Source organism: Taudactylus pleione, unplaced genomic scaffold (genome assembly GCF_031769625.1).
Source record: "Taudactylus pleione unplaced genomic scaffold, aTauple2 ptg001334l, whole genome shotgun sequence".
NCBI classification, from domain to species: Eukaryota; Metazoa; Chordata; class Amphibia; order Anura; family Myobatrachidae; genus Taudactylus; species Taudactylus pleione.
The window spans coordinates 477,489-503,852 of record NW_028285734.1 but is presented as its reverse complement, the minus strand read 5'-3'; the positions used below and the strand labels follow the sequence as shown (position 1 = coordinate 503,852).

The following is a 26,364-nucleotide window of genomic DNA, read 5'->3' as shown; positions in this document are numbered from 1 at the left end:
TGTATCAGGAGAGATGGTCATTCCTTCACATCCAGACTAGTGTATGTTACTATGTATCAGGAGAGATGGTCATTCCTTCACATCCAGACTAGTGTATGTTACTATGTATCAGGAGAGATGGTCATTCTTCTACATCCATACTAGTGTATGTTACTATGTATCAGGATAGATGGTCATTCCCCCACATTCATACTAGTGTCTGTTACTATGTATCAGGAGAGATGGTCATTCTTCTACATCCATACTAGTGTATGTTACTATGTATCAGGAGAGATGGTCATTCTTCTACATCCATACTAGTTTCTGTTACTATGTTTCAGGAGAGATGGTCATTCCTCCACATCTATACTAGTGTCTGTTACTATGTATCAGGAGAGATGGTCATTCTTCTACATCCATACTAGTGTATGTTACTATGTATCAGGAGAGATGGTCATTCCTTCACATCTATACTAGTGTATGTTACTATGTATCAGGAGAGATGGTCATTCCTTCACATCTATACTAGTATATGTTACTAGTGTATGTATCAGGAGAGATGGTCATTCCCCCAAATTCATACTAGTGTATGTTACTAGTGTATGTATCAGGAGAGATGGTCATTCCCCCACATCCAGACTAGTGTCTGTTACTTTGTATAAGGAGAGATGGTCATTCCTTCACATCTATACTAGTGTCTGTTACTATGTATCAGGAGAGATAGTCATTCCTCCACATCCATACTAGTGTATTAGTGTACTGTATTATACTGTGTATCAGGAGAGATGGTCATTCCTCCACATTCATACTGGCAGAGCCGTAACTAGACTTTTTGGTGCCCTATGCCAGAAAGAGCATTGGCGCCCCCCTGTTTTTTCAAAGGGACATAATGCACCCAAAAAAGGGCCATGGCCTCATGGGGAAGGGAAAGGGAAGAGATAGGGTAGGCAGGGAGATGCTGGGGATGAAATAAGAGGGAGCTACAAGCAAGAATGATAATAAACAGAAATTTTACAGGCCCAAACAGCGCCCCCTGACCTGTGGTGCCCTGTGCGATGGCACCGGCCGCACTACCCTAGCTACGGCGTTACTGTGTATCAGGAGAGATGGTCATTCCTCCACATCCATACTAGTTTCTGTTACTATGTATCAGGAGAGATGGTCATTCCTCCACATCCATACTAGTGTATGTTACTATGTATCAGGAGAGATGGTCATTCCTCCACATAGTGTGTATCAGGAGAGATGGTCATTCCTCCACATCCATACTAGTGTCTGTTACTATGTATCAGGAGAGATGGTCGTTCCTCTAAATCCATACTAGTGTCTGTTACTATGTATCAGGAGAGATGGTCATTCCTTCACATCCAGACTAGTGTATGTTACTATGTATCAGGAGAGATGGTCATTCCTTCACATCCATACTAGTGTATGTTACTATGTATCAGGAGAGATGGTCATTCTTCTACATCCATACTAGTGTATGTTACTATGTATCAGTAGAGATGGTCATTCCCCCACATTCATACTAGTGTCTGTTACTATGTATCAGGAGAGATGGTCATTCTTCTACATCCATACTAGTGTCTGTTACTATGTAGCAGGAGAGATGGTCATTACTCCACATCCATACTAGTTTCTGTTACTATGTATCAGGAGAGATGGTCATTACTCCACATCCATACTAGTTTCTGTTACTATGTATCAGGAGAGATGGTCATTCCTTCACATCCATACTAGTGTCTGTTACTATGTATCAGGAGAGATGGTCATTCCTTCACATCCAGACTAGTGTATGTTACTATGTATCAGGAGAGATGGTCATTCTCCCACATTCATACTAGTGTCTGTTACTGTGTATCAGGAGAGATGGTTATTCCTTCACATCCAGACAAGTGTATTAGTGTACTGTATGTTACTGTGTATCAGGAGAGATGGTCATTCCTTCACATCTATACTAGTGTATGTTACTATGTATCAGGAGAGATGGTCATTCCTCCACATAGTGTGTATCAGGAGAGATGGTCATTCTTCTACATCCATACTAGTGTATGTTACTATGTATCAGGAGAGATGGTCATTCTTCTACATCCATACTAGTGTCTGTTACTATGTATTAGGAGAGATGGTCATTCCTTCACATCCAGACTAGTGTATGTTACTATGTATCAGGAGAGATGGTCATTCCTTCACATCCAGACAAGTGTATTAGTGTACTGTATGTTACTGTGTATCAGGAGAGATGGTCATTCCTTCACATCTATACTAGTGTCTGTTATTATGTATCAGGAGAGATGGTCATTCCTTCACATCCAGACTAGTGTATGTTACTATGTATCAGGAGAGATGGTCATTCCTCCACATCCATACTAGTGTATGTTACTATGTATCAGGAGAGATGGTCATTCCTCCACATCCATACTAGTATCTGTTACTATATGTATCAGGAGAGATGGTCATTCCTTCACATCTATACTAGTGTCTGTTATTATGTATCAGGAGAGATGGTCATTCCTTCACATCCAGACTAGTGTATGTTACTATGTATCAGGAGAGATGGTCATTCCTCCACATCCATACTAGTGTATGTTACTATGTATCAGGAGAGATGGTCATCCTTCACATCCATACTAGTATCTGTTACTATGTATCAGGAGAGATGGTCATTCCTTCACATCTATACTAGTGTCTGTTATTATGTATCAGGAGAGATGGTCATTCCTTCACATCCAGACTAGTGTATGTTACTATGTATCAGGAGAGATGGTCATTCCTTCACATCCATACTAGTGTCTGTTACTATGTATTAGGAGAGATGGTCATTCCTTCACATCCAGACTAGTGTATGTTACTATGTATCAGGAGAGATGGTCATTCCTTCACATCCAGACAAGTGTATTAGTGTACTGTATGTTACTGTGTATCAGGAGAGATGGTCATTCCTTCACATCTATACTAGTGTCTGTTATTATGTATCAGGAGAGATGGTCATTCCTTCACATCCAGACTAGTGTATGTTACTATGTATCAGGAGAGATGGTCATTCCTTCACATCCATACTAGTATCTGTTACTATGTATCAGGAGAGATGGTCATTCCTTCACATCCAGACAAGTGTATTAGTGTACTGTATTTTACTGTATATCAGGAGAGATGGTCATTCCTTCACATCCAGACAAGTGTATTAGTGTACTGTATGTTACTGTGTATCAGGAGAGCTGTGTTGCCTGGACATAATGCTAAGGACTACTGTATAGAACCTCTGACACCACATTATAGATGCATAATGGGTATGTTGAACTATTATAGTATTCTCTGTGCAATTTGTTTCTTTTTAATTGTGAGAAGTTTCTATGGTCTCCTTACATTCTGGTGACCCATAAAGTTTTTATATAAATTATTACAGTCAGGGCAAACAGGGCAATTGCCCGCTTCTGAAAGCCTCTTGAGGTGCCTCATTAGTCTTTGGCCCTCATTCAGAGCCACTCGCTATTTGCGGTCGTTCGTTCTAAAACAAGGGGTGGCTATTCAAATGAACCGTTCGCTGTTTGCGGTCTGTTCACGCCTCTAGGTCTGAACGAGCGAACAAAAGTTGCGTTCGTTTTTTGGAAAAATACGCCCCCTGGCCGCTCGCATCCTACGTCATGTCCGCTATTTATTAGATTAATCGAGTACATCGACCAGGGTATGAACTGCTCGCTATTCTTGTGGTTGGTTTTTGCTACCACAATTTTGCGAGCAGTTCTGGCTATAAAATAACCCAGTGACGTGGTCAATGACGCTGCTGTTTTAATTATGCACACCCATAAAACGCCCGTTTTGACCTTTAAGCACGCCTGCGATCGGATCTCCACTCCCCGTTTTCAAGCAGCTTCCCCTGTTACCACCCACATACGCCTCTTTCTGTCACTCAAATTATCAGGCATTCGCTATTTTGCGAGCACATGAATTTCGGCCGCACTGAGTGGTTCGCGCATGCGTATTACGATCCGTACGCATGCGCAGTTGGGCAAACGTCGCTCGGAGCGAACGAGCAGCCACTTGCGTCTTGCTCTGAATCAGGGCCTTTATTTGTTTGTTTTCGTCTTTGTAGGAGTAATGCTCCAGTTACTACACGTATATCATTCAGCTCATTGGTACACGGCTTTTCATATGTATTTATGTCAAATAGCTGCTTCATTCTATAATGTGATTAAGTAACATTAAAGAAGTATAACATTTTTTTTTTTGTGGACAAAACATTTATTTAACTGTACTGCTTAAACAATTCCCCAATTACACCCTCTGGAAGGGAAGTGTTGAACGCCACAAGAGAAAATAACATGCTGGATGGAAATGTAATATTTCTCACATTGTCAGTGAAACCCATGTCATACCGTGCCCATATCAGAGGTAATTATATGTTTATCCACGGTTACTTGTCAGGGTTATTCTTTACTGGTAGATTCATTATTCAGCAGCTAGAAGTGGGCGCGTGGGCCGGGAGAATGCTACTTGCCTAATTCCCCAACAGCCGCAGTAACCTGATACGTTTCTAGTACATTTCGCTGTCTGGGTTCATTCGCCTCCCATCGATTACACTTCAGTGAAAGCTTTAGTCCTGGGAGATGAAACGACCCCTTTCACACCTCATAAAGCCGCCGTGGCTCTCAGCCCTTTGCCGTGGGCCGTGTTGTCCCAATAAAGCGGGATCTTCTATGTTTATGAGGTTGTGACCGTGGCCGTTATGTGTACGTACGATCGCTCTGCCTGGCTGAGATAATTAACTGCTCTTGTTGCCCGTTTTTTTTCCGCCAGGCTCCCGGAGGTGCGCATTTCAGACAACGGTCCCTACGAGTGCCATGTTGGGATATATGACAGGGCCACGCGGGAGAAAGTGGTGCTAGCTTCAGACAACGTGTTCCTCAACGTCATGTGTGAGTATCGCCTTCCATGATGAGAACGGGGGCTGTGAGCGGGAATCTTCCTGAAGGGGTTTGTGTAACTCTCTTTAAGCACACGTATATAAATCTTTTTTTAGTTTCTACTTGCGCTTCATAGTTTCCGGTATGTGGTCATTCATGACGTGTCATAGTTCTGTGACATCACCTGTACTGGGCGGACGTTATGTAGCTGTTGTCACTACAATATACTGTGGATAGGTCAGTTGCAGACTCATCACGTCATGCTTCCTCTACACGTCTTCCCGTGCCAGCCATGTACATATGGAGAGCTGGTGACGCTGTAACCTGTACCCACTCTGTTGTGCTAGCACCCATGTCAGGGCACTGCCAGCCACCTTCCCTCCCTTGGCACCAGTGGGCTTTTCTGTAATGAGCAGAGCAAATGCTGGATAATGTAAAAAGAACGGATTGAATAACATTAACTATAATTTTCTTTATCGATCCTGTGTGTCTGTGGGTAAAGGTTATTATCTGTGCCACCTTTCCTTGTCCCCTGGGGAATACTTATTGTGTGGCTGCTCAGTAAATAAGGTATATTATTTTATTAGGCGTCCTAATAATGTGCGACGTATATTACTGGTTGTCTAAATGTCACCCGCCTGTCCGTTGTTTGGCTGCCGCTCGCACCTCTGAAATTTATGGTTCTCTCCCCAGTAGCCTGTATTTATGTTACACTTGTGAATACTGTAATCATAGAATCAAAGGAGAACTGTGGAGAGGGCACTAAAGCGATGGGGGGTAAAGAGATAGAAAGGGAACTAAATACTTAATCTCAATTTATTACAGTATTCTTTGATATCTGTTTATTACAGCCCCTAGTCTGATCTTTCTGTATCACAACCCTAGTCTAATCTCTATCACACCCCTCTGATCTGATCTCGGTGTATCATACCCCTCTGGTCTCATCTCGGTATATCACACCCCTGGCCTGATCTTGATGAAGGACATACCTCTGGTCTGATCTCAGTGTATTACACCCCTCTGGTCTGATCTCAGTGTATCACACCCCTCTGGTCTGATCTCAGTGTATCACACCCCTCTGGTCTGATCTCGGTGTATCACACCCCTCTGGTCTGATCTCTGTGTATCACACCCCCCTGATCTGATCTCTGTATCATACCCCTCTGATCTGATCTCGGTGTATCACACCCCTCTGATCTGATCTCGTTGTATCACACCTCTATGATCTGATCTCGGTGTATCACAACCCCTCTGGTCTGATCTCGGTGTATCACACCCCTCTGGTCTGATCTCGGTGTATCACACCCCTCTGGTCTGATCTCGGTATATCACACCCCTGGCCTGATCTTGATGAAGGACATACCTCTGGTCTGATCTCAGTGTATTACACCCCTGGCCTGATCATTCTATCACATCCCCGGTCTTATCCCGGTATATCGCACACCCCTGGTCTGATCTCGGTGTATGACATCCCTGACCTGATCAAACCCCTCTGGTCTGGTCTCAGTGTATCACACCCCTCTGGTCTGATCTCGGTGTATCACACCTCTATGATCTGATCTCTGTGTATAACACCCCTCTGGTCTGATCGCAGTGTATCACACCCCTGGCCTGATCTTAATGTATGACATACGTCTGGTCTGATCTCGGTGTATTACACCCCTGGCCTGATCTGTCTATCACACCCCCGGTATTATCCCGGTATATCGCACACCCCTGGTCTGATCTCGGTGTATGACATCCCTGACATGATCACACCCCTCTGGTCTGGTCTTGTTGTATCACACCCCTCTGGTCTGATCTCGGTGTATCACACCCCTCTGGTCTGATCTGTCTATCACACCCCTCTGATCTGATCTCGGTGTATCACACCCCTCTGGTCTGATCTCGGTGTATCACACCCCTCTGATCTGATATCGGTGTATCACACCCCTCTGGTCTGATATCGGTGTATCACACCCCTCTGGTCTGATATCGGTGCATCACATCCCTCTGGTCTGATCTCGGTGCATCACACCCCTCTGGTCTGATATCGGTGTATCACACCCCTCTGGTCTGATCTCGGTGTATCACACCCCTCTGATCTGATCTCGGTGTATCACACCCCTCTGGTCTGATCTCGGTGTATCACACACCTCTGGTCTGATCTCGGTGTATCACACCCCTCTGGTCTGATCTCTGTGTATAACACCCCTCTGGTCTGATCTCGGTGTATCACACCCCTCTGTCTGATCTCGGTGTATCACACCCCTCTGGTCTGATCGCGGTGTATCACACCCCTGGCCTGATCTTAATGTATGACATACGTCTGGTCTGATCTCGGTGTATTACACCCCTGGCCTGATCTGTCTATCACACCCCCGGTCTTATCCCGGTATATCGCACACCCCTGGTCTGATCTCGGTGTATGACATCCCTGACATGATCACACCCCTCTGGTCTGGTCTCGTTGTATCACACCCCTCTGGTCTGATCTCGGTGTATCACACCCCTCTGGTCTGATCTGTCTATCACACCCCTCTGATCTGATCTCGGTGTATCACACCCCTCTGGTCTGATCTCGGTGTATCACACCCCTCTGATCTGATATCGGTGTATCACACCCCTCTGGTCTGATATTGGTGTATCACACCCCTCTGATCTGATCTCGGTGTATCACACCCCTCTGGTCTGATATCGGTGTATCACACCCCTCTGGTCTGATATCGGTGTATCACACCCCTCTGGTCTGATATCGGTGCATCACATCCCCCTGGTCTGATCTCGGTGCATCACACCACCTCTGGTCTGATATCGGTGTATCACACCCCTCTGATCTGATATCGGTGTATCATACCCCTCTGGTCTGATCTCGGTGTATCACACCCCTCTGGTCTGATCTCGATGTATCACACCCCTCTGGTCTGATCTCGGTGTATCACACACCTCTGATCTGATATCGGTGTATCACACCCCTCTGGTCTGATCTCGGTGTATCACACCCCTCTGGTCTGATATCGGTGTATCACACCTCTATGGTCTGATCTCGGTGTATCACACCCCTCTGGTCTGATCTCGGTGTATCACACCCCTCTGGTCTGATCTCGGTGTATCACACCCCTCTGGTCTGATATCGGTGTATCACACCCCTCTGGTCTGATATCGGTGTATCACACCCCTCTGGTCTGATCTCGGTGTATCACACCCCTCTGGTCTGATCTCGGTGTATCACACCCCTCTGGTCTGATCTCGATGTATGACACCCCTCTGGTCTGATCTCGGTGTATCACACCCCTCTGGTCTGATCTCGGTGTATCACACCCCTCTGGTCTGATATCGGTGTATCACACCCCTCTGGTCTGATATCGGTGTATCACACCCCTCTGGTCTGATATCGGTGTATCACACCCCTCTGATCTGATCTCGGTGTATCACACCCCTCTGGTCTGATCTCGGTGTATCACACCCCTCTGGTCTGATCTCGATGTATCACACCCCTCTGGTCTGATCTCGGTGTATCACACCCGTCTGATCTGATATCGGTGTATCACACCCCTCTGGTCTGATCTCGGTGTATCACACCCCTCTGGTCTGATATCGGTGTATCACACCTCTATGGTCTGATCTCGGTGTATCACACCCCTCTGGTCTGATCTTGGTGTATCACACCCCTCTGGTCTGATATCGGTGTATCACACCCCTCTGGTCTGATATCGGTGTATCACACCCCTCTGGTCTGATCTCGGTGTATCTCACCCCTCTGGTCTGATCTCGGTGTATCACACCCCTCTGGTCTGATCTCGGTGTATCACACCCCTCTGGTCTGATCTCAATGTATCACACCCCTCTGGTCTGATCTTGGTGTATCACACCCCTCTGGTCTGATCTCGGTGTATCACACCCCTAGCCTGATCTGTCTATCACACCCCTCTGGTCTGATCTCTGTGTATCACACCCCTTTTGGTTTACCCCTACAGTAGTTTGCTCTCAGATGTCTTCTTTGGTCACAAATGGATTTATCTGTAACATAAATGTGAATTAAAGCCATAGATCTTATGATTGATTCTCTTCTTGACCTTTTGTGGGTCCATAATGCATTGGGCTATAAAAGTTTGATCTATGAGATATCGGCATCCAGTAAAATGACAGAATGATGTTTATTACAGATTTGACCCCTTTTCTGTGTTACATACAAATCCCGCACTCTGTGAACATGGGTTTTATGGAAGGACGGCAGGAAGGAGAAATCGCATAATTACTGCGATATGAAGGTTATGACAATCAGCCCTTCCTCCCACACACGGGCGCTGGTGCCAACTCGTTAGCTCAGCTGCCCCCGGAGTGGGGAGAGTAGCAGATGCTGGGATTATTTTTACACCTTTCTTTGATGCCGGTTGGCACACTGGTACTGAGGCTGCAGAGCTGACACATGGAGGATGCAAGGGAGGAGAGCGAGCTCCCTGGTGCCATTGGGGGAAATGCCTACTAGCTGCCATTCACACTTCATGTGTTAACCTCTTCATTGCTGGAAATGTGTGGAACTACAGTGTGTGGAAAGAAGGTGTGTTGGGGGGGGGTCGAACAGTATATTTAAGTATAATAGATTCAGGGGATCACCAGGAACAGGTAATGATAAACAAACTGAATAATGTATCTTATCTATAGACCTGAGAGGTTTAATAAGATGCTAAACACAGTTTTGGTGGTGAGACTAGAATATACCCTGTCACCGTAGTATTGCCCCCTGTATATTGGGTTTGTATGTAGGGCGGAGTAGCATGTTGGTCACACAATCTTATATAAGGTGGTACAGTGGTTAGCATTGCTGTCTTACAGTGCTAGGGTCATGGGTTCAATTACAAGCAGTGTCCTATCTGTTTGTATGTTCTCTCCGTGTTTGTGTTGGTTTCATCCGTGTGTGTATAAATATTAATGTTTAGCATATATCATCATTGCTAAATGTAAGTATTTCATTATATGAGTACAGATTAATATTAAGTTCTGTTTAGGGTTTGAGTCTACACTCTTTGGGCTCAATCCAGTTAGGTGCGAATTGCGAGTAGCGAGTTTGTTTCTTGAAACTCACAGACTTGGCATAGAAGCGCGCTCCCGAGAGTTCTCCAATCCAAATAAAAATGCCTATTCGCGGTACTCGTGGCAGAAGGGTGCGAAATGACTGCCAAATGAGATGTGAGAGAAATGCATAAAAATGTGGGGAGACCATCCTGGACCCCTCAAAATGGATAATTTCCTTAGCAGAACCGTATAGAGGGCGGTTTGTGGGAATTAGGAAGGTACTGTAGGTTTTTAAATGGTGTCAAATGGCTGATTTGTGCTTTTTATAAAAAAAATGCAAAAAAAAATTATAACAAGCAAACTTTTTTCATTTAGTCTCAAACTAATGAAACGAAAAATTTAATAAAAACAAAAATGATTAAAAAATATATAATTATTTTTCGCTTAAAAAAAATTGTAATTAAATTTGAGTTGTCTAAAGGAATGAAAAAATTGATTTTGGGGTAATTTAAGAATATATATATTTTTTTTACCCCCAAAAATGACATGTAATTATTGGACTAATTAAGCTAATTTGAAATTTGCATTTGCCTCATTAGTCATTATGGGGTGTCCAAGGGGTTCAGCACAGTCTCCCGACATTTTAATCTTAAAATAAAGATTTTCCTTTCCATCTCTCACCCTCAGGGAGGTGCGAATAGAAAAATGCAAATTCAGTCTGACTGGTCCAGTACGAGTTGCTAATTGGATTCGCTATGCAAATTCGAAGAGAAAATAGCAACTCGCACCTAATTGGATTGACCCCTTTGTTTAGTTTGATGATGTTATTGTTATTATTATTATTATTATTATTATTATTATTATTATTATTATTATTATTATTATTATTCCTTTAACCCCCTTTATGTTTGGAGCAATGACCATGTTATTATTCATCTGCAGTTCTTATTCTGACACCTAGAGGGCAGCACCAGCTGTCAATCATATAACTTCTTGTTGAATCAAAGAACATTGTGACCTTGTTACTTGTTATCAGACAATATTAGCTGCCTTTTATATAAGCAAAATGTTTTATTTTTTCTGTGGCAGAGCGTTGAGCGTTCATGCTTTTCCATCTGATTCATGCAGCCTATTACATTCCAGTTAAACCATTTTCATTAAACCTAAACCACAAAGCTTAATTAATACTGTAGAGCAATCTGTTACGAACAGCAACAGTCATCTCATGTGTTAAGCTGGGTACACACCTGACGCATATATCTGCAGACGATTGTTGGTCATACACACTGAACAACCATCATCTGGCTGCGGGTCCCGATGGGAAGGGGTCGTGCCGCGCCCCCTCCCCGCAGCCTCTGTTGCAAGTGTAAGGGCGGTCGGCTGACCGCCCGTACACACAGCCCGATGGACAGATATAACCGCCATCGGCTGTGCAGCAGAGCCAACGCGATACGTCTGTGAAGGACGTCGCTGGTAGACACTAGCCGACGGGCACACAATATATTGGCGATCAATGGAACGGCCGACATGTCGGGCAGTGTGTACCCAGCATTAGCCTCTAACAGAAAGTAACAGTATTACAGACGATTGCAATGCTATGACTTGCAGATATGACAGCAGCCAGAAACGCAATGAGTATTAGGAAGTTCTAGTGATTAACTTTGAAACAATGACTTCTTGGGGCACGTGAGAAGCTTCTGAAGTGAGAGCCTCTTACTCCCGCTGCCAAGTCCTGTCTCTCGTTACCACTTAAAACACAAGTTATATAAGTTTAATAACTCCTCCATCATATTGGAATGCTAATGTGCTGGGGTCAGTGCAGCCAGTGTCCAGTGCTGGGGTCAGTGCAGCCAGTGTCCAGTGCTGGGGTCAGTGCAGCCAGTGTCCAGTGCTGGGGTCAGTGCAGCCAGTGTCCAGTGCTGGGGTCAGTGCAGCCAGTGTCCAGTGCTGGGGTCAGTGCAGCCAGTGTCCAGTGCTGGGGTCAGTGCAGCCAGTGTCCAGTGCTGGGGTCAGTGCAGCCAGGGTCCAGTGCTAGGGTCTGTGTAGCCAGTGTCCAGTGCTGGGGTCAGTGCAGCCAGTGTTCAGTGCTGGGGTCAGTGCAGCCAGTGTCCAGTGCTGGGGTCAGTGCAGCCAGTTACCAGTGCTGTGCTGGGGTCAGTGCAGCCAGTGTTCAGTGCTGGGGTCAGTGCAGCCAGTGTCCAGTGCTGGGGTCAGTGCAGCCAGTTACCAGTGCTAGGGTCTGTGCAGCCAGTGTCCAGTGCTGGGGTCAGTGCAGCCAGTTAACCAGTGCTAGGGTCAGTGCAGCCAGTGCTGGGGTCAGTGCAGCCAGTGTCCAGTGCTGGGGTCAGTGCAGCCAGTGTCCAGTGCTAGGGTCAGTGCAGCCAGTGTCCAGTGCTGAGGTCAGTGCAGCCAGTGTCCTGTGCTGGGGTCAGTGCAGGTAGTGATGGGGTCAGTGCAGGTAGTGCTGGGGTCAGTGCAGCCAGTGCTGGGGTCAGTGCAGCCAGTGCTGGGGTCAGTGCAGGTAGTGCTGGGGTCAGTGCAGGTAGTGCTGGGGTCAGTGCAGCCAGTGCTGGCGTCAGTGCAGGTAGTGATGGGGTCAGTGTAGCCAGTGCTGGGGTCAGTGCAGGTAGTGATGGGGTCAGTGCAGCCAGTGCTGGGCTCAGTGCAGCCAGTGCTGGGGTCAGTGCAGGTAGTGCTGGGGTCAGTGCAGCCAGTGCTGGGGTCAGTGCAGGTAGTGATGGGGTCAGTGTAGCCAGTGCTGGGGTCAGTGCAGCCAGTGCAGGTAGTGATGGGGTCAGTGTAGCCAGTGCAGCCAGTGCTGGGGTCAGTGCAGCCAGTGCTGGGGTCAGTGCAGGTAGTGCTGGGGTCAGTGCAGCCAGTGCTGGGGTCAGTGCAGGTAGTGATGGGTTCAGTGTAGCCAGTGCTGGGGTCAGTGCAGCCAGTGCTGGGGTCAGTGCAGGTAGTGATGGGGTCAGTGTAGCCAGTGCTGGGGTTTGTGCAGCCAGTGATGCATTGGTAACACAGGACTGAGGGCGGCAGAGATGAGTGAGGTGTTATTAGGGCCCTATCTGTCACAATGTGCACTAAGAATACAGATGTGATCAAATCATGTTGCCTAAATTTGTAATGAGAAAAGTAATATTTCCACGCAAAATGATTATTATGCTCCAATAAGAGCCGCCCCAGCGCCATTACTCTGCCGCCCCCCCCCCCCCCAGCTAGGCTCCCCCGCAGGTACTGTGCATGTGAATCCAGCACATGCGTCATCGGGGCCAGGCGGAGAGGGATCCGGAATATGTGTAAGGAGTAGTCTATAGGCTACTATAGAATAACGACATCATTAGATGTCGTTAGCGCTCGGTGCTTGGATAATCCGGCAGCATAGCAGCGCCCCCATAGACACCTGTGAGGCTGCTCTGTGGTTGGATATGGATGGACCCTGGCAGATATATGATGGGGATACTGAGATTTTGAGGGGATCTCACAATTTCAGTTTAATAAATATGCAGGAGAGAACGTACGATGGACGGAGGTGAATATAAGACAGGTCAGTAACTTCCGCCATGAGCCAGCTCTTGGGGCACGTGAGAAGCTTCTGAAGCTGAGAACCTTCTACTCCCGCTGCCAAGTGCCGTCTCTCGTTACCACTTAAAGCACAGGTCATATAAGTTTAATAACTCCTCCATCATACTGGGAGGCTAATGTATGACAGATGAATCAGAAATCCTCTCAGAATGGGCTGAATTGCTGATATCCTGTGACGGGGTTGGCACTGTAGGGATTGCTAGTACCGCCAGGTGATTGCAGGAATGTGATGGAGCCGCTGTCCGGTGATATTAGGCAGATCTCGCACACCGTACAGCCGGCTGGGGGTATGGACGCACATTTCTGTCAGTCAGACAGCTTAAATGCAGAAGAGATTATTCTATGTAGCCATGATGTCTATCTCTGGATCCTAAAGGCATCCTGTAACACTCACACACTGTGCCTGTAACACTCATTGTGCCTGTAACACTCACACACTGAGCCTGTAACACTCACTGTGCCTGTAACACTCACACACTCAGCCTGTAACACTCACTGTACCTGTAACACTCACACACTGAGCCTGTAACACTCACTGTGCCTGTAACACTCACACACTCAGCCTGTAACACTCACTGTGCCTGTAACACTCACACACTCAGCCTGTAACACTCACAGTGCCTGTAACACTCAAACACTGAGCCTGTAACACTCACTGTGCCTGTAACACTCACACACTCAGCCTGTAACACTCACTGTACCTGTAACACTCACACACTGAGCCTGTAACACTCACTGTGCCTGTAACACTCACTGTGCCTGTAACACTCACTGTGCCTGTAACACTCACACACACAGCCTGTAACACTCACACACACAGCCTGTAACACTCACACACTGTGCCTGTAACACTCACACACTGTGCGTGTAACACTCACACACTGAGCCTGTAACACTCACTGTGCCTGTAACACTCACACACTGAGCCTGTAACACTCACACACTGAGCCTGTAACACTCACAGTGCCTGTAACACTCACACACTGAGCCTGTAACACTCAGTGTGCCTGTAACACTCACACACTGAGCCTGTAACACTCACTGTGCCTGTAACACTCACACACTCAGCCTGTAACACTCACTGTGCCTGTAACACTCACACACTCAGCCTGTAACACTCACTGTGCCTGTAACACTCACTGTGCCTGTAACACTCACACACTCAGCCTGTAACACTCACACACTCAGCCTGTAACACTCACGCACACAGCCTGTAACACTCACACACTGTGCCTGTAACACTCACACACTGTGCCTGTAACACTCACACACTGAGCCTGTAACACTCACTGTGCCTGTAACACTCACACACTGAGCCTGTAACACTCACACACTGAGCCTGTAACACTCACTGTGCCTTTAACACTCACACACTGAGCCTGTAACACTCACTGTGCCTGTAACACTCACACACTGAGCCTGTAACACTCACTGTGCCTGTAACACTCACACACTCAGCCTGTAACACTCACTGTGCCTGTAACACTCACACACTGAGCCTGTAACACTCACACACTGAGCCTGTAACACTCACACACTGAGCCTGTAACACTCACACACTGAGCCTGTAACACTCACTGTGCCTGTAACACTCACACACTCAGCCTGTAACACTCACTGTGCCTGTAACACTCACACACTCAGCCTGTAACACTCACACACTGAGCCTGTAACACTCACACACTGAGCCTGTAACACTCACTGTGCCTGTAACACTCACACACTGAGCCTGTAACACTCACACACTGAGCCTGTAACACTCACTGTGCCTGTAACACTCACACACTGAGCCTGTAACACTCACTGTGCCTGTAACACTCACACACTGAGCCTGTAACACTCACTGTGCCTGTAACACTCACACACTGAGCCTGTAACACTCACTGTGCCTGTAACACTCACACACTGAGCCTGTAACACTCACTGTGCCTGTAACACTCACACACTGTGCCTGTAACACTCACACACTGAGCCTGTAACACTCACACACTGAGCCTGTAACACTCACTGTGCCTGTAACACTCACACACTGAGCCTGTAACACTCACTGTGCCTGTAACACGTACCTATCGGGGGTACATATCTGTAACACACCTATCGGGGGTCGATATCTGTAACGCACCTACATGGCTGTGTAGAGAGGACAGTGTGTCACTTATTGCTGGAGAGCAGTCCCATCACCCTTCCCGCCTGCTATTACCTATCCCTTGAAACCGACAGTACAATGCCACGTTCCAAAAATTCCACCTGAATCTGCCGCCTCATTTGCATAGATTGTCGGCTGCCAGCCCAGGAGAGAGCGCAGGCAAGCGAGAAGTGTTTTTGGAACTGGAGTGATAAAGATACTCTGTCCTGTTCTGTTCAATCAGATAATGTTCATTCCTAGTGACAGGTGCACATTAATACATGTATAATTCTCCGCCTCAGTCCTGCGTTATTCCACATTATGTATTCCACATTGTGTTCAGTATTTCTAATTGCTGTATAAATGACACATTGTCCTCTTCAGCGTTACGGAGAGCCATAGTAATTGTTTGTCTAATCCTCAAACTCCATTAAGTTCTTTATAAGACGAGATTCATTCTTTAGCGCACAATCAGGTATTAGCGAGTATTTATTCCATGTCCCATTTCTGGTAATGACGGGGGCAGGGGGGGCTTCTGGGAAGATGCAGATGATTGCGGTACTCGATGGCCCCCCATATGCCAACGCTATATGTGTGACGGTGGCACAGCGGGGGAGATATTCACCTCCGGGGAGTTAATGGTGTGCAGTGCAAAGGGCTTAAATGGAACTCACTACTTCAAGCCAGAGAGAAGGAATGCTGGAGCGCATTACCGGATGGCACACGCAGTGAGCCAGTCATTGAATCCATTTGCTAAGAGCAAAATGAAGTTTAATGGGAAATACTTGGTGCAATTTGTGTGATCTTAATATTTTTATATGCTCCGATTACGTAGAAATGGGCTAATGACGGGACTTGTACTTCTGCTGAAGTGCCCCTGGCTTCGCGCTGCTCGTGCTCCACTTAAAGCAATAATACGCATTTTATTGACCTTTATTTATTTATAGTTAAATGCAGTAGACCCATAGGGGTATATTTATTAAAGTGCAGGGTTATTAGAAGTGGAGATGTTGCCCATAGCAACCAATCAGATTCTACAGCCATGGCCAAAAGTTGTGAGAATGACACAAGTATTGGTTGTCACAAAGTTTGCTGCTTCAGTGTTATTAGACCTTTGTGTCAGATGTTACTATGGTATACTGAGGTAACATTACAGCATTACATAAGTGTCAGATGTTACTATGGTATACTGAGGTAACATTACAGCATTACATAAGTGTCAGATGTTACTATGGTATACTGAGGTAACATTACAGCATTACATAAGTGTCAGATGTTACTATGGTATACTGAGGTAACATTACAGCATTACATAAGTGTCAGATGTTACTATGTTATACTGAGGTAACATTACAGCATTACATAAGTGTCAGATGTTACTATGGTATACTGAGGTAACATTACAGCATTACATAAGTGTCAGATGTTACTATGGTATACTGACGTAACATTACAGCATTTCATTAGTGTCAGATATTACTATGGTATACTGAGGTAACATTACAGCATTACATAAGTGTCAGATGTTACTATGGTATACTGAGGTAACATTACAGCATGACATAAGTGTCAGATATTACTATGGTATACTGAGGTAACATTACAGCATAACATAAGTGTCAGATGTTACAATGGTATACTGAGGTAACATTACAGCATTACATAAGTGTCAGATGTTACTATGGTATACTGAGGTAACATTACAGCATTACATAAGTGTCAGATGTTACTATGGTATACTGAGGTAACATTACAGCATTACATAAGTGTCAGATATTACTATGGTATACTGAGGTAACATTACAGCATGACATAAGTGTCAGATGTTACTATGGTATACTGAGGTAACATTACAGCATTACATAAGTGTCAGATGTTACTATGTTATACTGAGGTAACATTACAGCATTACATAAGTGTCAGATGTTACTATGATATACTGAGGTAACATTACAGCATTACATAAGTGTCAGATGTTACTATGGTATACTGAGGTAACATTACAGTATTACATAAGTGTCAGATGTTACTATGGTATACTGAGGTAACATTACAGCATTACATAAGTGTCAGATGTTACTATGGTATACTGAGGTAACATTACAGCATTACATAAGTGTCAGATGTTACTATGGTATACTGAGGTAACATTACAGCATTACATAAGTGTCAGATGTTACTATGGTATACTGAGGTAACATTACAGCATTACATAAGTGTCAGATGTTACTATGTTATACTGAGGTAACATTACAGCATTACATAAGTGTCAGATGTTACTATGGTATACTGAGGTAACATTACAGCATTACATAAGTGTCAGATGTTACTATGGTATACTGAGGTAACATTACAGCATTACATAAGTGTCAGATGTTACTATGGTATACTGAGGTAACATTACAGTATTACATAAGTGTCAGATGTTACTATGATATACTGAGGTAACATTACAGGATATTTGCAGTGTTGACCCTTCTTTTTCAAGACCTCTGCAATTCGCCCTGGCATGCTGTCACTCACCTTCTGGGCCACATACTGACTGATGGCCGCCCATTCTTACCTAATCAATGCTTGGAGTTTGTCAGAATTTGTGGGTTTGTTTGTCCATCCGCCTCTTGAGGATTGACCACAAGTTCTCAATGGGAGTAAGCTCTGGGGAGTTTCCTGGCCATGGACCCAAAATTTTGATGATTTGTTCCCCAAGCCACTTAGTTATCACTTTTGCCTTATGGCGAGGTGCTCCATCATGCTGGAGAAGGCATTGTTCATCACCAAACTGTTCTTGGATGGTTGGGAGAAGTTGCTCTCGGAGGATGTTTTGGTACCATTCTTTATTCATGGCTGTGTTCTTAGACAAAATTGTGAGTGATCATGGCTGAGAGACCACCCCACACATGGATGGTCTCAGGATGCTTTTACTGACGGCATCGTATCCCCCTCAGAACCGTATGGGGGTTGTGGCTGCTGGCAGAATTGGAGGGACAGCAGCAGATATTGGAGATACCTGCTGTGATCCCTCCATAATACCTTCGTATACTAAATGTTAACAGGTATCCCCGAAAACTGGTGTTTTCCACAAATGTTTAATGATAAATAGACCCCTAAGTGCTGTATGTACTGTATCTATATACTGTATGTATTTATGCACTGTATCTATGTAGCGTATCTATAAACTGTATGTATGTACTGTATCTACTGTATCTATATAGCGTATCTATATACTGCATGTAGGTATGCACTGTATCTATATACTGTATGTAAGTACTGTATATATGTAGCGTATCTATATACTGTATGTATGTACTGTATCTATATACTGTATGTATTTATGCACTGTATCTATGTAGCGTATCTATAAACTGTATGTATGTACTGTATCTACTGTATCTATATAGCGTATCTATATACTGCATGTAGGTATGCACTGTATCTATATACTGTATGTAAGTACTGTATATATGTAGCGTATCTATATACTGTATGCATGTACTGTATCTATATACTGTATGTATGCACTGTATCTATATACTGTATGTATGTACTGTATCTATATACTGTATGTATGTACTGTATCTAAATACTGTGTGTATGTACTGTATCTATATACTGTATGTATGTATGCACTGTATCTATATACTGTATGTATGTAGCGTATCTATATACTGTATATATGTACTGTATCTATATATTGTATGTATGTACTGTATCTATGTAGCGTATTTATATACTGTATGTACTGTATCTATATAGCGTATCTATATACTGTATGTTTGTACTGTATCTATATACTGTATGTACTGTATCTATGTAGCGTATCTATATACTGTATGTATGTATGCACGGTATCTATATACTGTATGTACTGTATCTATGTAGCGTATCTATATACTGTATGTACTGTATCTATGTAGCGTATCTATACTGTATGTATGTACTGTATCTATATAGCGTATCTATATACTGTATGCACTGTATCTATATACTGTATGTATGCACTGTATCTATGTACTGTATGTATGTACTGTATCTATGTAGCGTATCTATATACTGTATGCACTGTATCTATATACTGTATGTATGTACTGTATCTATGTACTGTATCTATGTAGCATATCTATATACTGTATGTATGTACTGTATCTATCTACTGTATCTATCTACTGTATGTATGCACTGTATATACTGTATGTACTGTATCTATATACTGTATGTATGTACTGTATCTTTGTAGCGTATCTATATATTGTATGTATGTACTGTATCTATGTAGCGTATATATACTGTATGTATGTACTGTATCTATGTAGCGTATCTATATACTGTATGTACTGTATCTATGTAGCGTATATATACTGAATGTATGTACTGTATCTATGTAGCGTATCTATATACTGTATGTACTGTATCTATGTAGCGTATTTATATACTGTATGTATGTACTGTATCTATATAGCGTATCTATATACTGTATGCACTGTATCTATATACTGTATGTATGCACTGTATCTATGTACTGTATGTATGTAGCGTATCTATATACTGTATGTATGTACTGTATCTATCTACTGTATCTATCTACTGTATGTATGCACTGTATATACTGTATGTACTGTATCTATATACTGTATGTATGTACTGTATCTTTGTAGCGCATCTATATATTGTATGTATGTACTGTATCTATGTAGCGTATATATACTGTATGTATGTACTGTATCTATGTAGCGTATCTATATACTGTATGTACTGTATCTATGTAGCGTATATATACTGTAGGTATGTACTGTATTTATGTAGCGTATATATACTGTATGTATGTACTGTATCTATGTAGCGTATCTATATACTGTATGTACAGTATCTATGTAGCGTATATATACTGTAGGTATGTACTGTATCTATGTAGCGTATATATACTGTAGGTATGTACTGTATCTATATAGCGTATCTATATACTGTATGTATGTACTCTATGTAGCGTATCTATATACTGTATGTATGTACTGTATCTGTGTAGTGTATCTATATACTGTATGTATGTACTGTATCTATGTAGCGTATCTATATACTGTATGTATTTACTGTATCTGTGTAGTGTATCTATATACTGTATGTATGTATGTACTGTATCTATGTAGCGTATCTATATACTGTATGTATGTACTGTATCTGTGTAGTGTATCTATATACTGTATGTATGTACTGTATCTGTGTAGTGTATCTATATACTGTATGTATGTACTGTATCTATGTAGCGTATCTATATACTGTATGTATGTACTGTATCTGTGTAGTGTATCTATATACTGTATGTATGTACTGTATCTATGTAGCGTATCTATATACTGTATGTACTGTATCTATGTAGCGTATCTATATACTGTATGTATGTACTGTAACTATGTAGCGTATCTATATACTGTATGTATCTACTGCATCTATGTAGCGTATCTATATGCTATATGTATGTATGTACTGTATCTATATACTGTATGTATGTAGCGTATCTATATACTGTATGTACTGTATATAGCGTATCTGTATACTGTATGTATGTACTGTATGTATGCACTGTTACTATGTTGCGTATCTATATAATGTTTGCATGTACTGTATGTATGTATGCACTGTATCTATGTAGCGTATCTATATACTGTATGTATCTACTGTATCTGTGTAGTGTATCTATATACTGTATGTATGTACTGTATCTATGTAGCGTATCTATATACTGTATGTATGTACTGTATCTGTGTAGTGTATCTATATACTGTATGTATGTACTGTATCTATGTAGCGTATCTATATACTGTATGTATTTACTGTATCTGTGTAGTGTATCTATATACTGTATGTATGTATGTACTGTATCTATGTAGCGTATCTATATACTGTATGTATGTACTGTATCTGTGTAGTGTATCTATATACTGTATGTATGTACTGTATCTGTGTAGTGTATCTATATACTGTATGTATGTACTGTATCTATGTAGCGTATCTATATACTGTATGTATGTACTGTATCTGTGTAGTGTATCTATATACTGTATGTATGTACTGTATCTATGTAGCGTATCTATATACTGTATGTACTGTATCTATGTAGCGTATCTATATACTGTATGTATGTACTGTAACTATGTAGCGTATCTATATACTGTATGTATCTACTGCATCTATGTAGCGTATCTATATGCTATATGTATGTATGTACTGTATCTATATACTGTATGTATGTAGCGTATCTATATACTGTATGTACTGTATATAGCGTATCTGTATACTGTATGTATGTACTGTATGTATGCACTGTTACTATGTTGCGTATCTATATAATGTTTGCATGTACTGTATGTATGTATGCACTGTATCTATGTAGCGTATCTATATACTGTATGTATCTACTGTATCTATGTAGCGTATCTATATACTGTATGTTTGTACTGTATCTATATACTGTATGTATGTATGCACTGTATCTATATACTGTATGTATGTACTGTATCTATGTAGCGTATCTATATACTGTATGTATGTACTGTATCTATGTAGCGTATATATACTGTATGTACTGTATGTAGCGTATCTATATACTGTATGTACTGTATCTATGTACTGTATGTATGTACTCTATGTAGCGTATCTATATACTGTATGTATGTACTGTATCTTTGTAGCGTATCTATATACTGTATGTATGTACTGTATCTATGTAGCGTATATATACTGTATGTATGTACTGTATGTAGCGTATCTATATACAGTATGTACTGTATCTATATAGCATATCTATGTACTGTATGTATGTACTCTATGTAGCGTATCTATATACTGTATGTATGGACTGTATCTATGTAGTGTTTTTATATACTGTATGTACTGTATCTATGTAGCGTATATATACTGTATGTTCTGTATCTATGTAGTGTATCTATATACTGTATGTACAGTGCCTTGCAAAAGTATGCACGCCCCCTTGGCTTTTTACCTTTTTTTTATTTATTTTTTAATCTGAATTGTATGTGATGGATCTGCACAAAATAGCCTAATTTGGTGAAGTGAAATGAGAAAAATATAAAAAAGAATCTTTATAAATAAAATTCTGAAAATTGGCATGTGCATATGTAATCACCCCCTTTGCTATGAAGCCCCTCAAAAGTTCTGGTGCAACCTATTACCTTCAGAAGTCACATAATTAGTGTAATGAAGTCCCCCTGTGTGACATCTAAGTGTCACATGATCTGTCAGTATAAAGACACCTTCTCTGAGAGGTCCCAGAGGCTGCAACACCACTAAGCAGGAGGCCTCACACCATGAAGACCAAGGAGCTCTCCAAACAAGTCAGGGACAAAGTTGTTGAGAAGTACAATTCTGGGTCGGGTTATAAAAAAAATATCCAAATCTTTGATGATCCCCCGGAGCACCATCAAATCCATCACCATCAAATGGAAAGAACATGGTACCACAACAAACCTGCCAAGAGAGGGCCGCCCACCAAAACTCACAGACCGGGCAAGGAGGGCATTAATCAGAGAGGCAGCACAGAGACCAAAGGTAACCCTGAAGAGCTGCAGAGTTCCACAGCAGAGACTGGTGTATCTGTGCATGTGACCACAATAAGCCGTACACTCCATAGAGCTGGGCTTCATGGAAGAGTGGCCAGAAAATAAGAAGACGCAATTTGAGTTTGCCAAAAGGCATGTGGGCGACTCCCCAAATGTATGGAGGAAGGTGCACTGGTCAAATGAGACTAAAATGTAACTTTTCAGCCACCAAGGAAAATGCTATGTCTTGCGCAAGCCCAACACATCCCATCACCCCAATAACACCATCCCCACAGTGAAACGGAATCGGTATGATTTACCTGCCGCCGGACCCATGCCCGGCTGTTGGAATCCCGACAGTGGCATCCCGGCAGAGGAGGAAATCCCGATCGTCCATGGAATCCAAGTATTCTCTAACCTAATTCTACCCCCTAACCCTAGCCCTCCCTTAGGATGCTTAACCATAACCTTCCCCCCCAGTGCCTAACCCTAACCCCCCCCTCTAAGTGCCTAAACCTAACCCCCCCTTCCCCGCCACCTAAACTTAAGTCCCTTGAGGGGTGACTAATCCTAACACCTCCCCGGGGGTGCCTAATGCTAACCGCCCCTTCCCCTAGCCTAAACCTAACCTCCCGGGGGGATGCCTAACCCTAAGTCCCCCCGGGAACCCTAAACCCAACCCACCCCCCCGCGCAGCTATCCGCGCACTTCGTCCCTTCGATCGGGATGCCGGGCGCCGGTGTCCCGGTGTCGGTAAAATGGCAGGCGTCTTGGTTTAGATGCCTGTCATTTAACCCTCGCCGGGATTAAGCAATCGGGAAGCTGGCTGTCGGGATTAGGTCCTTCGGCTTCCCGACTGCATACCAGTGACACATGGTGGTGGCAGCATCATGCTGGGGGGATGTTTTTCAGCAGCAGGGACTGGGAAGCTGATTTGAGTCGAGGGAAAGATGGATGGTGCTAAATACAGGGATATTTTTGAGCAAAACCTGTGTCAGTCTGCCTGTGATATGAGACTGGGAGGGAGGTTCACCTTCCAGCAGGACAATGACCAGAAGCATCCTGCTAAAGCAACACTCCAGTGGTTTAAGGGGAAACATATAAATGTGTTGGAATGGCCGAGTCACAGCCCAGATCTCAGTGCAATTGAGAATCTGTGGTCAGACCTGAAGATCGCTGATCACAAGCGGAAACCATCCAACATGAAGGAGCTGGAGCAGTTTTACCTTGAGGAATGGGCAAAAATCCCAGGGGCAAGATGTGGCAAACTCATAGAGACTTATCCAAAGCAACTTGCAGCTATAATTGCCGCAAAAGGTGGCTCGACAAAGTACTGACTTTAGGGGGGTGAATAGTTATGCACGCTGACGTTTTATGTTATGTTTTCCTAAATGTTGTTTGATTCACAATATAAAAAAACACAACGTCACAGGTGTAGGCATGTTCTGTGAATGAGATGATGCACACATTCACACAGTCCATTGTAATTCCAGGTTGTGAGGCAACAAAAAATGAAAAATGCATAGGAGGTGAATACTTTTGCAAGACTCTGTATGTAATGTACTGTATCTATATACTGTATCTATGTACTGTGTGTATGTATGTATGCACTGTATATACTGTATGTATGTACTGTATCTTTATACTGTATGCATGTATGTACTGTATCTATGTAGTGTATCTATATACTGTATGTATGTACTGTATCTTTATAATGTACTGTATCTATGTAGTGTATCTATATACTGTATGTATGTACTGTATCTATGTACTATATTTATGTATGCACTGTATATACTGTATGTATGCACTGTATCTTTATACTGTATGTATGTACTGTATCTATGTACTGTATGTATGTATGCACTGTATATACTGTATGTATGTACTGTATCTTTATACTGTATGTATGTACTGTATCTATGTAGTGTATATTTATACTGTATGTATGCACTGTATCTATATACTGTATGTTTGCACTGTATCTATATACTGTATGTACTGTAACTATATACTGTATGTATGCACTGTATATTTATACTGTATGTATGCACTGTATCTATATACTGTATGTACTGTAACTATATACTGTATGTATGCACTGTATCTATATACTGTATGTACTGTAACTATATACTGTATGTATGCACTGTATATTTATACTGTATGTATGCACTGTATCTATATACTGTATGTATGCACTGTATCTATATACTGTATGTACTGTAACTATATACTGTATGTATGCACTGTATCTATATACTGTATGTACTGAATCTATATTATACTGTATATGTAGTGTATCTATATACTGTATGTATTGTATGTTTGCACTGTATCTATATACTGTATGTACTGTAACTATATACTGTATGTATGTACTGTATATTTATACTGTATGTATGCACTGTATCTATATACTGTATGTATGCACTGTATCTATATACTGTATGTACTGTAACTATATACTGTATGTATGTACTGTATATTTATACTGTATGTATGCACTGTATCTATATACTGTATGTACTGTAACTATATACTGTATGTATGTATTGTATGTATGCACTGTATATTTATACTGTATGTATGCACTGTATCTATATACTGTATGTACTGTAACTATATACTGTATGTATGCATGTATGTACTGTATATTTATACTGTATGTATGCACTGTATCTATATACTGTATGTATATATTGTCTGTATGCACTGTATATTTATACTGTATGTTTGCACTGTATCTATATACTGTATGTATATATTGTATGTATGCACTGCATATTTATACTGTATGTATGCACTGTATCTATATACTGTATGTACTGTAACTATATACTGTATGTATGCACTGTATATTTATACTGTATGTATGCACTGTATCTATATACTGTATGTATGCACTGTATCTATATACTGTATGTACTGTATCTATATACTGTATGTATGCACTGTGTCTATATACTGTATGTACTGTAACTATATACTGTATGTATGCACTGTATATTTATACTGTATGTATGCACTGTATCTATATACTGTATGTATGCACTGTATCTATATACTGTCTGTACTGTAACTATACTGTATGTATGTACTGTATATTTATACTGTATGTATGCACTGTATCTATATACTGTATGTATGTATTGTATGTATGCACTGTATATTTATACTGTATGTATGCACTGTATCTATATACTGTATGTTTGCACTGTATCTA

The 26,364-nt window shown here is 42.4% G+C and overlaps 1 protein-coding gene across 1 annotated transcript in view; it reads left to right on the top strand.

Moving 5' to 3' along the window:
• IGSF21 (immunoglobin superfamily member 21) overlaps window positions 1-26,364 on the top strand; it is a 666,639-nt gene that overhangs the window by 356,844 nt on the left and 283,431 nt on the right. The window contains exon 4 of the mRNA XM_088463203.1: window positions 4,777-4,895. Within this exon, the coding sequence (XP_088319329.1) occupies window positions 4,777-4,895 (119 nt within the window). The remainder of the gene's footprint in view (window positions 1-4,776; window positions 4,896-26,364) is intronic.